Source organism: Pelodiscus sinensis, chromosome 12 (assembly GCF_049634645.1).
Source record: "Pelodiscus sinensis isolate JC-2024 chromosome 12, ASM4963464v1, whole genome shotgun sequence".
NCBI lineage: Eukaryota > Metazoa > Chordata > Testudines > Trionychidae > Pelodiscus > Pelodiscus sinensis.
This window is the reverse complement of record NC_134722.1, coordinates 9642102-9658010: the sequence shown is the minus strand read 5'-3', so window position 1 is coordinate 9658010 and position 15909 is coordinate 9642102. Positions and strand designations below refer to the sequence as shown.

General features: G+C 43.4%; 1 protein-coding gene and 1 long non-coding RNA gene across 9 annotated transcripts in view; one reads left to right on the top strand and one right to left on the bottom strand.

Moving 5' to 3' along the window:
• Positions 1–14957, bottom strand: part of LOC112545711 (uncharacterized) — a 44969-nt gene extending 30012 nt beyond the window's left edge. For 3 of the 8 annotated variants that reach the window (XR_012906648.1, XR_012906650.1, XR_012906652.1), the window contains exon 1: positions 14850–14957. This is a non-coding gene — a long non-coding RNA (uncharacterized LOC112545711). Of the gene's footprint in view, positions 1–440; positions 585–6716; positions 6851–14657; positions 14789–14849 lie in introns of those variants that run through there. The other 5 variants (XR_012906649.1, XR_012906651.1, XR_012906653.1 and 2 more) reach the window with 3 other exon arrangements.
• Positions 1–15909, top strand: part of CDH13 (cadherin 13) — a 963918-nt gene that overhangs the window by 670684 nt on the left and 277325 nt on the right. The window contains exon 7 of the mRNA XM_075939988.1: positions 1109–1287. Coding sequence (XP_075796103.1) covers positions 1109–1287 — 179 coding nt within the window. The remainder of the gene's footprint in view (positions 1–1108; positions 1288–15909) is intronic.

Genomic DNA, 15909 nt, shown 5'->3' with positions numbered 1-15909 from the left:
CATTAGTGTGTTGTTGATTATAAAAGAGTATAAAACCATACGTCTAAAAAAATCAGCATTCCCAACCCTTGCCATTGGGCAGAGGGGCAACAGGTTAACTGTATTGTGTAAGAATCCATAAATCCTAAGGACAACTCTATCTCTAGTCATCAGCCCATTAGCAAGAGCCCTATTTGCAGAACATATGTACATGGTTTCTTATCTGCAGCTTGCTTTTTCCCCATTTTGTTGGCTGAACCAAATTATTGAAAGGAAAAAATAATAATTTTGGATTGACCCTAGGTGAAGACTTTTCAATCTCCTTATTAAATCCCCTCCCCCCCCCCCCCAAAGGAAACAAAATATAAAAATAAACAAAAAAATAAAAGCAAAGGAAATACCATTCCCAAAATACCAGGAAGAGGGGTTTAGGTCCTTAGTCCTGTAGCTAGAACACTCACCAGGTATCTTGGACACATCGGTTCAAGCCCCTGACTTGAGTAGTGATTTGAACTTGCAGTCATTATGGACAGCAGCAGGAGAGCTTCAAGAGGAAAGACTGAGAGAGGTTCACCCCAACATAGTTCAGTGGCTAGGGTACTATCCTGCAGTGTTAAAAATGGAAGGTAGGACTATTTATCAAATTCATGTCAAATTCACTATAGCTTTGATGAACTCGAAGCTGAGAATCCTGACTACTAAACCATTTTAAAACATTTATCTCTGTTTAAGTTTTACATTTTCTCTTTTTCTTTCATCCATGACTAGCTGGAAGACTCCTAGACTTGTTAATTTCTTTATTTTCATGGTGTGAAAATGAAAACCTGGTTGTATGCATACATGTGGATGTGATCACCCATGAAGCCCAGATGAGGAAGATACCATGTTTAGTATAGATACATTTGTCCGCTGAAAGGTAAATGCACATGCCCATTGCAAACTTAGAAATCAGTGGCCTGAGGAGAAGTAAACTGACACACTAAGTAGCCAGTGAAATACTGTATTAGTTTCCCAGAGTTTTTGTTGGATTGCAGCCTTGTGATCCTCACACAAGGAACCAAAGGAGCATTATGCATTCTTGTCACATAGTCTACTTTAGTAACCAGGTTATATTTTGGTGTCTCTCTAGGAAGCACTGTTATGCGCATGATGGCCTTTGATGCTGATGACCCTGGTACAGACAATGCACTTTTGAGGTATAATATCCTCAAACAGACCCCTGACAAACCATCTCCAAATATGTTCTTCATTGATCCTGAGAAAGGAGACATTGTCACAGTGGTATCGCCTGCACTGTTGGACCGTGAGGTAAGTGAATAACTGCCTATTTTAATATATTTATCATAGCAGTAGGGATAGATTATTGACCACCTGACCAGGATAGTGATAGTGAATATGAAATGCTAAGGAAGATTAGAGAGGCTATGAAAATTTTAAAAACTCAATAAGAGTGGGGGATTTAAACTATGCCCATATTGCATGAGTACATGTCACCTCAGACAGGATGCAGAGATAACATTTCTCAGTATCTTAAATGACTGCTTCTTGGAGCAGCTGTTTCTGGAACCCACAAGGGGAGAGGCAATTCTTGTTTTAGTCCTAAGTGGAACATAGGATCTGGTCCAAGGGGTAAATATAACTGTACCGCTTGGAAATAGTAACCATAATGTAACACAATTTAATATCCCTGTGATGGGAAAAACACCTCAGCAGCCCAACACTGTGACATTTAATTTCAGAAGGGAGAACTACACAAAAATGAGGGGGTTAATTAAACAGAAATGAAAAGGTACAGTGACAAAAGTAAAATCCCTGCAAGATGCATGAAAACTTTTCAAATACACCATAATAGAGGCCCAATTAAATGTATACCCCAAATTAAAAAAAACACAGTAAGAGAACTAAAAAAGTGCCACTATGGCTTATCAATCAAGTAAAAGAAGCAATGAGAGATAAAAAGGCATTGTTTAAAAAGTGGAAATTAAATTCTAGTGAGGGAAAAAAATAGAAAGGAACATAAAGTCTGTCAAATTAAGTGTAAAAATATAATAAGAGAAGCCAAAAAGGAGTTTGAAGAACAGCTAGCCAAAAACTCAAAAAGTAAGAGCAAAATGTTTTTAAGTATATAATTGGCAGGAAGCCTACTAAATAACTGGTTGGGCCCCTGGATGGTCGAGATGCAAAAGGAGCACTCAAAGGGTATGTCTACACTTTACCCCTAGTTCAGACTAGGGAGGCAAATAAAGCATACCAAAGTTGCTAATGAAGTGCAAGATTTAAATATCCCACACTTGATTAGCATATTCATGTCCAGTCGCCATTTTAAAATTCCAGTTGCTTGATTTAACTTGCCGTGTGTAGACGTGGTAGTCCGATCCAAAACCCTTCCTTCGAATTAACTGTTACTCCTCATTGCAGGAGGCATTTTAAAATGGCGACCAGCTGAGAATATGCTAATCAAGCGTGGGATATTTAAATCCCGCGCTTCATTAGCAACTTTGGTATGCTTCATTTGCCTTCCTAGTCTGAACTAGGGGGCAAGTGTAGACATACCCAAAGACAATAAGGACATTGCAGAGAAGCTAAATGAATTCCTTGCTTCGGTCTTCATGGCTGAGCATGTTAGGGTGATTCCCAAACCTAAGCCATTCTCCTTAGGTGACAAATCTGAGGAATTGTCCCAGATTGAGGTGTCATTAGAGGAGGTTTTGGAACAAATTGATAAATATAACAATAAGAAGTCACCAGGCCCAAGAGTTCTAAAAGACCACAAATGCGAAATTGTACAACTATTAACTGTGGTTTGTAACCTACCCTTTAAATCAGCTTCTGTACCTAATGACAAGAAGATAGCTAATGTGATGCCAATATTTAAAAAGGGATTTAGAGGTAATCCTGGCAATTACAGATCAGTAAATCTAACGGCAATACCAGGCAAATTAGTTCAAACTATAGTAAAGAATAAAATTGTCATACGCATAGATTAACATAATTTGTTGAGGAAAAGTCAACATGGATTCTTTAAAGGGAACTCATGCCTTACTAATCTACTAGAGTTCTTTGAGGGGGTTAACAAACATGTGGGCAAGCGGGATCTAGTACATAGAGTGTACTTAGATTTCCAGAAAGCCTTTGACAAGGTCCTCACCAAAGGCTCTCAAGTAAAGTAAGTTGTTATGGGATAAAAGGGAAGGTCCTCTTATGGACTGATAACTGGTAAAAAGGAAACGAAGGATAGGAATAAATGGTAAGTTTTCAGAATGGAGACAGGTAACTAGGACAGGTGTCCTCCAAGGGACTGTCCTGGGACCAATCCTATTTAACCTACAGGCAGTCCCCGGGTTACGTACAAGATAGGGACTGTAGGTTTGTTCTTAAGTTGAATCTGTATGTAAGTCGGAACTGGCGTCCAGATTCAGACACTGCTGAAACTGACCGCCAGTTCTGACTTACATACAGAATCAACTTAAGAACCCCAGGCGTCCCCAAGTCAGCTGCTGCTGAAACTGATCAGCAGCTGATTCCAGGAAGCCCGGGGCAGAGCAACTCTGCCTCGGGCTTCCTGTAGTCAGCGCTGGTCAGTTTCAGCAGAAGCTGACTTGGGGACGCCTGGGGCAGAGCAGCTGGGGTGCTACTGGACCAACCCAGCAGCACCCCATCTGCTCTGCCCCAGACGTCCTGATTCAGCCGCTGCTGAAACTGACCAGCAGCGGCTGAATCAGGACCTGGGGCAGAGCAGCTGGGGTGCTGCCGGGTTGGTCCAGTAGTGCCCACGGGCGCTGCAGGACCAATCGGCAGCGCCCCAGCTGCTCTGCCCCAGAGTCCAAAACAAAAGCCTGGTCTGCTGGGGGGGGGGACCACACTAGCTGCGCCCCCCCCCCAGCAGACCAGGGACACGGGGAGCAGAGCCGCAGCGGCAGCGGGGTGCCGCGCCTCTGAGGCTTTGCTCTGGCAAAGCCTCTGAGGCGCGGGACCCCCCGCGGCTGCGGCTTCAGTCAGGGTGCCTGTGGTCTGCTGGGGACCGTCCCCAGCAGACCACAGGCACCCGGACTGAAGCCGCAGCCACGGGGGGTCCCGCGCCTCTGAGGCTTTGCCAGAGCAAAGCCTCAGAGGCGCAGGGAACCGCCGCTGCTGCCGCTCCAGTCTGGGTGCCTGTGGTCTGCTGGGGACGGTCCCCAGCAGACCACAGGCACCCGGACTGAAGCCGCAGCCGCGGGGGGGGGGGGGTCCCGCGCCTCTGAGGCTTTGCCAGAGCAAAGCCTCAGAGGCACGGGGAACCGCCGCTGCTGCCACTTTGACTGAAGCGGCAGCAGCAGCGGTTCCCCGCGCCTCTGAGGCTTTGCTCTGGCAAAGCCTCAGAGGCGCGGGACCCCCCCGCAGCTGTGGCTTCAGTCCGGGTGCCTGTGGTCTGCTGGGGACCGTCCCCAGCAGACCACAGGCACCGGGTCTCATGCGGCAGCAGCGGGGGTTCCCGCGCTTCTGAGGCTTTGCTCTGGCAAAGCCTCAGAAGCGCAGGAACCCGCCCGCTGCTGCCGCTTGGGTCCCGGTGCCTGTGGTCTGCTGGGGACGGTCCCCAGCAGACCACAGGCACCGGCACCCAAGTGGCAGCAGCAGCGGTTCCCGCGCTTCCGAGGCTTTGCTCTGGCAAAGCCTCAGAAGCGCGGGAACCCGCCCGGTGCCCCTGGTCTGCTGGAGACGGTCTCCAGCAGACCAGGGGCACCGGAGCAGCTTACGAACGGGGCTTTCTCGCCCCGACTTCCGGGGCGAGAAATCTCCGTTCGTAAGTGCGGATCCGACGTAAGTCGGATCCGCGTAAGTCGGGGACTGCCTGTATTTATAAATGATCTGGAGAAAAGGGTAAACAGTGAGGTGGCAACATTTGCAGATAATATTAAACTGCTCAAGATAGTTAAGACCAAAGCAGACTGTAAAATGCTTCAAAATGATCTCACAAAATTAAGTGATTGGGCAACAAAATGGCAAGTGAAATTTAATGTTGGTAAATGTAAAGTAATGGCCATTGGAAAATATAATCCCATCTGTACATACAATAGGATGGGGACTAATTTAGCTATAACTACTCAAGAGAGATCTTGGAGTCATTGTGGGTAGTTCTCTGAAAACATCGACTCAATGTGGAGCGGCTGTCAAAAAGCAAACAGAATATTAGGGATTATTAAAAAAGGGATGAAGAATAAGGCAAAGAACATCTTACTGCCTCTATATAAAAGTTAATAGGTAGCAGGTTTAAAACAAACAAAAGGAAGTTTTTCTTCTCACAGCACATGGTCAGCCTGTGGAACTCCTTGCCAGAGGAGGTTGTGGGGACCAGAACTTTAACAAGATTGAAGAAAGATCTAGATAAATTCAAAGAGGTTAGGTCCATGAATGGCTATCAGCCAGGATGGGTAGGAATGGTGTCTTTAGACTCTGTTAGAGGCCAGGAATGAGTGACGGGAGAGGGATTGCTGAAGATTCCTTGTTCTGTTCACTCCCTCTGGGGTATTTGGCATTGGCCACTGTTGGAAGACAGGATACTGGGCCAGATGGACCTTTGGTTTGACCCAGTGTGGTTATTCTTATGTTTTTATCTTTCCAACCATGCTATGGCCTCTTTGACACAGCATCTGCATAGACTTGTTGATAGATTTTTGTGTTACATGAACAGAGGCTCAGAAATGTTTGAAAGGTGAAATTGGCTCAACAAAGCTCTATTGTATAGAGCTTTTCATTTGACTTGTGTGTCGGAGTTTGTATGCAATGCTCATCGTTTACAAATGTGGTCCTGGAAAGTTTACAGGGAATACATTTGGCACTGGATGTAGTAGAATTTTTCACTACAGGACACTGGACATAAAATCACTGAAATGGAGAGACTTTAAGAATGTAAAGCTATAGTTGTGTGCTGGTTCGGAACAGAGGTGAGCATTATTTCCTATCTGACCTTTTAAGAAATTGTGCTGGCTTTATAAATACTCTCTGGACTTAAAGGGGATTTCCTGCCCTGTGAGGCAAATTTAATTGAAAAACACTTAATTCTTCTAATCAGAAAACAAAACCAATCCTTTTCTACAAGGCAGAAGGCATTTTAAAGGGCCAGCTTATCTGTAGGCATATCATATATATAGTAGCCCAGTGTCTGTGAGTCTGTAACGCTGAAATGCTGGCTGTTCCCTCTTGGGGGCGCTGTTGCCTGAAATGCTGGCTGTTCCCTCTGGGCGGCGCTGTTGCTGAAATGTTGGCTGTTCCCTCTGGGTGGCCCATGCTGCATGGGGAGTGGCCAAACGGCCACTTGCTCCACTTGCTCTCCCGTGACGGCACGGCTGAGCGGCGCAGAAGTCAGCCAAGTGCCACAGTGGGAGGGGAAGGGAGCAGGGTGGTGACGTGTGGCGTGTGAGCGGCTCCAGGCCCTGCCCCCTGGCCATGAACATCATTGCCCTGCCCCCCTTTGCCTCCCGCCGGGGCGCTCGGCTGACTTCTGCGCCACTCAGCCAGGCCGCCGCATGGGACCAAGCGGCACAAGTGACCATTTGGGCTCCACGCTCCCCATGTAGCACGGGGAGTGCAGAGACCCAACGGCCATTTGGGCTCCGCAGTCCCCCGAGTGAGAGGGCGGAGGCGGAGGCAGAGGCAGAGAGACCTGAAAATCCTGTCTTATGACGGGTTAATTGTCTAGTTGTTGAAGAAGAGCAATTCAGCAAGATATATTCATTTTGGAATGTGTAATTGATATTTACCATTATGAAAGAACAAATTCTTCTGACGGCTCCATCAGCATGGATCTGGAGTGAGTCCACTGACAATCCATTAATACGGGTCTAGCTGAGAGCAGAATCCTTTATCAGCAGAATCGAATGTTAATATCTGCAAAAGTTTCCATTTTAACCACAGGGCCTCCAGTTCAAAACCTTATTATTGTTTTCTGAAGCCAGGCTCTGCATTTTTTATTCCTAATACGTAAACAACCTCAAGATAAAACCAATTTACTGGAAATTGAAAAATCAATGGAAAGTGATAAACAACCCTACCTTGCCTAGTGCGCACCAAAGGTCATTGGTAATACATGAAGTAATGATGCTATTTACATACAAGAAATCTATCTATGATTGAACCGTTATTGCTGCTGCACAGTGTGGGCTGAAAGTGAGACTTGAGCTCCCCAGGATTTCCTATTAGCCGCTGATTTGATACTGTTGTGTGGAAAGTAGGGTGGCATCATCCAATCTCACCAAAATTGCAAAAGTGATTTTTGTTGCTGCTGAGGGTGTTGAAAGCATTATAAAGCTAAAGTGTGCACTGTGCAGTCCTTTAGCACTGAAACCCAGTGTGGCGTGGGTCCAAGTGTGTATTACAATTAACTTTCAGATGAGAGTATGGGCTACGACACCTCCCTTCATTTTCTACCACATCAGACTCCCTTTTTCGTGGGTTCTGACCCATCCTGACTTGCCTTTGTGTGTCTTTGGGGAGACACATTGGCCCACAATCATAAAATCATAGAATACTAGAACTGGAAGGCACATCAAGAGGTCATCAAGCCCAGTCCTTTGTATTCACGGCAGGACCAAGCATGATCTAAATCATCCCTGACAGATGTCTGTCTAACTTGCTCTTAAATGCCTCCAGTAATGGAGATTCCACAACTTCCCTATGCAATTTATTTCAGTGCTTAACCACCCTGATAGTTAGGACTTTTTTTTTATAATGTTCAACCTAATCCTCCCTTGCTGTAGTTTAAGCCCATTGCTACTTGTCCTATCATAAGTAATTAAGGAGAATATTTTTTTCTCCCTCTTCATTGTAATACACCCTTTTAGGTCCTTGAAAGCTGCTATCATCTCTTCTCTCAGTCTTTTTTCCAAACTAAACAAACCTAATTTCTTCAGTTTTCATTCATGTTTTACAGGACTTCAATCATTTTTGTTGCTCTTCTCTGGACCTTCTCCAGTTTCTCCACATCTCTCCTGCGATATGGTGCCTAGAACTGGACACAATACTCCAGTTGAGGCTCAATCAGTGCAGAGTAGGGGGGGAAATGACTTCTCATGTCTTTCTCACTACACTCCTGTTATAGCATCCAAAATGATGTTGTTTTTTTTACAACAGTGTCACACTGTTGACTCATATTTAGCTTGTTGGCTATGGTGATCCCTAGATCTCTTTCTGCAGTATTCCTTCCTAGGCAGGCACTTCCCATTTTGTATGTGTGAAATAGATTGTTCCTCCCTATTTGGAGTACTTTGCATTTGTCCTTATTGAGCTCCATCCTGTTTTAGTCCTAAGTGGACAAAGTCCCAGTTTGTGCAGCTCATTTTGAATTATGACCCTGTCTTCCAAAGCACCTGTAACCCCTCCCAGCTTGGTATCATCAGCAAACCATATTAGCGTACTATCAATTCTATTATCTAAATCTTTGACGAAGATATTGAACAAAACTGGTTCCAAAACTGATTTATGGGGAACTCCACTTGTTATTCCCCTCCAGCATGACTGTGAACCATTGATAACTACTCTCTGAGAATGGTTATCCAGCTACATTATGGTTATGCACCTACCTTATAGAAGCCCCATCTACATTGTATTTCCCTAGTTTATTGATAAGTAGGTCATGCCAGACTTTATCAAATGCTTTACTAAAGTCTAGGTATACTATGGCTACCACTTCCTCCTTATCTACAAGACTTGTTATACTATCAAAGAATGCTGTCAAGTTGGTTTGACATGATTTGTTCTTGATAAATCCATGCTGACTGTTACTTACTACCTTATTATCTTTCAGATGTTTGTAGATGGATTCCTTAGGGTATGTCTGCAGTACCACCCTAGTTCGAACTAGGGTGGTAATGTAGGCAACTGGAGTTGCAAATGAAGCCCGGGATTTGAATTTCCTGGGCTTCATTAGCATCTCGCCGGGCGCCGCCATTTTTAATTGTCCGCTAGTGCGGACTCCGTGCCGCGCGGCTACACGTGGCACAGACTAGGTAGTTCGAACTAGGCTTCCTATTCCGAACTACCATTACTCCTCGTGAAACGCAGCACGGACTAGGTAGTTCGGACTAGGCTTCCTATTCCGAACTACCGTTACTCCTCGTTTAACGGCGCCCGGCGAGATGCAAATGAAGCCCGGGAAATTCAAATCCCGGGCTTCATTTGCAACTCTGGTTGCCTACATTATCACCCTAGTTCGAACTAGGGTGGTAGTGTAGACATACCCTTAGTTATTTACTCTATTATCTTTCCTGGAACAGAAGTTAAGCTGACTGGCCTGTAGTTTCCTGGGTTGTCCTTATTTCCATTTTTATAGATGGGCACTATATTTTCCTTTTTCCAATGCCCTTCTCGAATTTCTCCAGTCTGCCATAACTTTTCAAAGATGATGGCTAATGGCTCAGATACCTCCTTGAATATTCTCAGATGCATTTCATGAGGTCCTGGTGACTTAAACATATATAACTTTTCTGAGTAATTTTAATTTGTTCTTTTTCTATTTTAACTTATGAACCTGATTTTCACTTGCTTGCACTATGTTAACTGTCCAATCGCCACCAATCTTCTTGGTGAAAACCAACACAAAGTTGTTGTTAAGCACTTGTAGCATTTCCACATTTTCTGTTATTGTTTTTCCCTCTTTATTGAGCAATGGGCCTACTCTATCCTTGGTCTTTCTCTTGCTTCTAATGTATGTATAGAATGCAATCATGCCTTCCTTTCCAGATTCTTTCTGGCAGTTATTTGACTCACTTCCCCTTCATGCCACCTGGCACTTTTTATAGGCAGCCAGCAATTCTGTGGCTTCTACTCAGCATTTTCTAGGGACCAACAAGCAGGCCCACTATCTCCCACTATCTTGGATTCACCTAATCAGGGGAACTTGGGAACCTGACTACAACCCCATTCAAAGATAGAGACTTGTAATAGTCCTGGTTTAAAATTAGCTTTGGGAGAGGTACTATCTTTCTGTGTGTTTATACAGCACCTAACCAAGTGAGGATCCCATCCTGAGCGTTCATGGTCTTTAGGAACCATCATGATACAAATAATGATAAGTGGGGATAGTTATGCCCACCCCACTCAATCTATAATGTTAAGTCATAGTAAAAGGAATTCCTCTCTCTCTTCACAACACTGCCGTGCGGTGTCTCATGTCCCAGACTGAGGCATTAGCAGAGGCATGGTGAGATTGGAATAGCATATCTTAGTCTCATTGATGCTCATTGATAAGGTATGTGCATGTATCTTGCTCCCAGGAAGTCTGCCAGGAAGTTGTCTTGTTTGTTGTCCTCGTGTAGATACCAGTTGTGAAGAATGAGTCAAAGGTCTCCACTGATGATTGGAGGGAGAGGGAATTGCGCTAGCCCCTCTCCAAAGATTATGGGTGCTGAAGTACAGGCTTTGCAAGTGACTCTATGATGTCGCTTTAGCAAAACCCCTTGGAATGTGCAGAAAGAACTCCTGCAGGGAAGCTGCTTGTCGAACCTGACATGTAGTGTCCAAGCTTGTATGATCTCTATACATTGAACCAGCTGTTTCAAACCCGCAAAAATACAGCAGCTTCTCGTGAGTCCCAGTTGCAGCCAGCCCCATCTATTTTATTTACCAGTCCTTTTTTAAACTCTTATTTTCTCATTTGAAATACACACAAAACATTGTCAGTCACACTGATGTTACCCTTCGTTGTTCTGTGCACTTTCGTTGAATAATAATGAAAGCAACTGAAGAAACTGTGGCTGAGTTTAAGGTTAAGCTTATCAGGTACGCTAAACATGGAAGGACAAAGAAATCTGGCTCTCATTATTCAAATGTGAATGCACTGGAAGCTGATATAAATGCTTTTAAAGCAGCTGTGTTAAAGTGATGATCAAAGTTAGTCCGTGTTGTCTAGCTCTTTTATTAATTTTAGTCACTGCGTAAATGCAGATGCTTATGTGAAGCCTTCCACTTGACTTCAGCTAAATTGACAGAATGTAAATTGCTATTTTTTGTATTCCATATTCAGTTTCTTTCATGTCTGTGTACCATAGAGAAGCTGCAAATATTGCCCAAGGGGGGATATTGAGATGGAGTGGTACCAGACGCCTAGCAGTTTTTTATTTCCCTTTTGAACATAAGCAACAGCCCATATTATTTTTTCATGCTTTTATTTTTTAAGAGGTGCTGCTGTGAGACAGCCCTGGGAATCTTACTATGCAGAAATTCAAGAGCCAGGTACTAACCCCAAACAACCCCAAATCATCAGAGCTAGGTAGCTCTGGGTATGTCTACACTACACTCCTAGTTCAAACTAGGAGGGTAATGTAGGCATACCGCACTTGCAAATGAAGCCCGGGATTTGAATTTCCCGGGCTTCATTTGCATAAACTGGGCACCGCCATTTTTAAATCCCTGCTCGTTCGAACCCCGTGCCGCGCGGCTACACGCGGCACGAACTAGGTAGTTCGGACTAAGCTTCCTAGTCCGAACTACCATTACTCCTTGTGGAATGAGGAGTAACGGTAGTTCAGACTAGGAAGCCTAGTCCGAACTACCTAGTTCATGCCACGTGTAGCCGCGCGGCACGGGGTTCGAACGAGCAGGGATTTAAAAATGACGGCGCCCAGTTTATGCAAATGAAGCCCGGGAAATTCAAATCCCGGGCTTCATTTGCAAGTGCGGTATGCCTACATTACCCCGCTAATTCGAACTAGCGGGGTAGTGTAGACATACCCTCTGACTTGCTATATGAGTAAGCACACCTGGGTGGAGGATTGGTTGTTCTATTTGAAAAGACAAATGTTCTGGTTATTGTTTTGAAGAAAATTAAGAAAAAAACCCATATCTCTGCTAACTCTCTAGGAAATAAAAGAAATATTGAAAGGGATATTTCTTTGACTGAAAAAAAAGTCAAACTTGCTTTTTTGTGAGCCTCTGCTTCTCCCAGTCAATTAAGTAGTTTTTATGTCTAATCAGACTTGCCTCTAAATGAAGATCCATTAACATACATTCCTAAGAACCTTCAGAATCTTGCTTCCTTGGCCTGAAAGTGTAAACATCTTACAACTGGAAAACAGAGAACAGAGAAAGATCAGAAAGAACATTAAGCAGTGTCTTCTGAAAATGAGCAATTCTGAGAATTGCTGATGGGGGGCGGGAGAGGGGAATAAGGAAGGGGCAAAGAGTTCTATTGCCAGGACCTGATGTTTCGAAAAGGCCCAGGTCTCAATACTGCAGCAGTGACTGCGGCCAGAGCTCCAGGCCCTTTAGAATCACCTTAGCAGTACCCGATGGCATGCCCCAGGGTGTTCCAGCTGGCTCTGAAGGCCAGCAGGGGGGCAGAAAGGGCACTGTGGGGGGGGGGGGACTGTCTGACCTAGCCCCACCCTTTTTGCCCGAGGTCCTGCACTTTCTGGAAGCATAGAGCAGAGGACTCCCACGCATTGCCCAGGAACCCAGAAATCCCCTGGTTATCGTGAAGAATTTGTGCAGTCTAATGGTTCAGTAGCCTCAATATCCCCTGCCTCTGCTACTTGAGGGAAAGACGATCTGAAGCCACTAAGAGCTAAGGTTTCCTCAACTACCTGTCTGCTATTAGAACATCAGGCTAACTACAAAGTTTCAGCCATAGGTGTCAAATTTGAGGATTCTTCAGGGCAGGAGCACCCATGATTAAAGATTAGCAGGTGTTTAGTGCCTACCAGCAGCAAAGTTCCCCCTCCCAACAGTCCCTCCTGTCATTAGACACCCCGCTGTTCAACTTCCACCCTCTCTCCCAGCAGCTCCTGCAAACTGTTGCCTCCCATGCCTCCAGCATGCCATGGATGGACTGGAGCACGGATAGGGTGGGAAAAAATGGGGTGGGGTGGAGTGGTGGCACAAAGAGGCAAGAAATGAAGCCTTGGCGGGGAGGGGGTAGAATGAGGGCAAGGGTGGGAAGAGATGGGATGGGGCTTGGAGGAAGGGGTGAAGTAGGGGCAGGCCTGGGATGGGGATGGGGAGTTGAGCAACCAACGGATACAGAAGTTGGTGTTTATCATTTCAGTCACAGTCTTCAGAAAAGATAGAAATATGGCATAGTAGTTGTAAAATATTGCAGTTAAACAGTATCATATTCCAATATTTCACAGCCAGATCAAACTCCTGTAGTAGGTGATGGAAGTTTTTCCTATTGAAGATACACTCTCAAAAACTAAATAAAGTATTTTGGGGGTTTTTAGTGGTCAAAAAAAACACACCAATTTTCCATTTCTGAGTGGTACTATTTTCTTCAGGTTTTTTTTTTCCGTTTGGCCACTGAGCTGACAAAAATCAGTTTTTCACTCCCTCGTAATGTGAACTTCAATATAATTCTAGCTGAAAACTTCAGAGAAGGGTGTTTAGACACAAGGTTTCAGCTTGAATGTGTTTCTATAGCACATGGACACATACGAATATCATGACTGAAAAAAAGTTATTTTCTTCAATTTACAGAAAACTATTAAATATGCCATATGCAGTAAGCTGAAAGGCCCAATCCAATAACCTGCTGAGTGCTTTTAACCCCCCATTGACTTCCTGGGATGGAAAGTGAAGGTGCTCAGCATCTAAGAGGAGATGTTCAGCAGTTTCAAAAATGACTCTGCCCCAAATCTATCAACATTTATATTATTTATGTATTTTTCAGTTTCCAAATTGTTTCCAAAAGTGCATGCTCCTCAGAGTTTGCAGCAAACTCTAATAATTTATGGAGGAACATCCATTTTCATTTTAAGAAGGCATGTAAGGACATATTTTTGAAGATTTATGTTCATTTTTTTTCTTATGGGACTTAAATATCCTTGAATATGTCAGAGATGAAGATTGAAGAGCACAAGGGGGCAAATTCTACCTCCAAACATCCACTAGAGAATACATTTTGATTCATAGGTTCAGTGCAGAAACATGCTCTGTACCAAAGTGTGCAGTCTCAACGCTCAAAAATAGAATATAGCAGAATATCACCTAAAAAAAATCTTATATTGTGTAAATGGCCTGAAGTTTAGGGGAGAAAAAATCCATTTCAAAGTGACACTTGCCTGCAGTGAGCAAGAAATAATGCTTCTCATGTGAATTCTAGAACAGGTAGCTGCACTTTCATAGAATCAAGTTCTCTTAAACCTCTTTGATAAAACACTAATCATTTTTATCCATTACCCACTGTGCTCTTTTGCAAGTGTTACAGAATCAGTTTTGTGGAGGAAAATATCCGTTCTTGTGTGAATTGAAGTGTATATCGAAGCTAGTGCTATCTCTATCCATGTAAAGTGCTGTTCACTCCATTCCTAATATGGTTTGATGAATAATTTGGCTCCTTCCTGCTAGGAACTGCTGCACTTCATTTGCAATATACTTTAAAATAACTTGAAATATCTACAAAATGCTGTAGTCTATGGAATTTTAAAAATGTAGGGCTGGAAGAGAACTTGAGAGGTCATCAAGTCTGGTAGCCTGATCCAAACATTCCCATATTATCCTGAGGGTTAACAGGTCCTTTTCCCAAGTAAAATTATTGTTTCTATTATTTTATAGTTGGGAATCCTGATGTGCACAGGTACAATATGCACACTATAGCAACTCTTACACTTACAAATAAATAATTTATTTACAGATATACACACTAACTCAGCAAGATAAATAGAAATAATACAGAGATAATACAGAAAGTACATTGGAACATCCACACTCACACCATGCCTTGCAGATCAATCTGGATGTTAGCCCTTATCTTCCTCATTACTGTTACCTTCCTTGTCTTTACTAGTGACCATCATTCTGGCCCCTACAAGGTCTACATCTCTACCTTTGTTGCCCTGGGTCGCTACTTTCATAAAATGCTATGCTGACTATACCATGTCTAATGCATATTTAATGGGGGTTACCCTTATTCCGTATTTGTATTTCCTCCTCTTGCCAATACAAAGGTGTCCTTTTCCTATAGGCTAGTATATCTATGATTTCAACCCATTATCATATACGTCAGTTTGTTGCCATGGCGCATTTGCAGTTGGATGTTCCATTGGGAACCTTCTAGAAGCTGATGTCAGCTCCTGTTCTGTGGTCAATGGATATCACATGCCCAAGACTCCCCCTTGCATCCTACTTCCAGTTATTTATAACTTATGAGTTAATTAAGTTTCTCTATGCCAAAGTTTACAGGTCTTAAGCCTGATGTTAACTGCTAAAACCGAAGTCTTACAGGATTAAAACCTATAGGTTTCTTGCATTGCTGCTAAGTATAATAAAGCAAAATATATTGCCAAGCAGTGAATATAACAAAGGTAAGCTGGCCCAGTGGGCTACAGTCCTGTCCTGTGGTAGGACCAAATACATGGAGACTATTTCTGGTAATTGTTTGCCCAAATTGTTCTTAGAAACCTCCACTGAGGAAGATACTACCATCTCTTTAGATAGCTCATTCTTGTTCCATAATTTAGCTGCCTGTGGAGTTAAAAAGTTTTCCCTAATATCTAACCTAAATCTCTCTCGCTGCAGATGAAGCCCATTACTTGTGGACCTACCTTCAGTGTTCATGGAGTAAAATCAATTGCATATTCTTTATAACAGTCCTTAAATATATTTGAACAGTTATCTTTTCTCAAGACTTAATATGCCTAGATGTTTTTAGTCTATAGGTCAAGTTTTCTAAGCCTTTAATTTTTTGTTTGTTTGCTATCCTTTGGAATCCAGTTTTGTCCAAATCTTTCTTAGAAAGTGGCACACAGACCAGGACAGAGAACTCCATCTGAGACCTCACCAGCCCTTATTAGTGCAGAACAATTACTTCCTATAACTTAACATACAACACTCTTGTTAATACAACCCAGAATGATATTATGGTTTTTTTTTGCAATTGTATTATATTGATAACTCATATGGAATTTGTGATCTACTATACCCTCCAGTTCTCTTTAGCAATACAGGTTGAACCTCTCTAGTCTG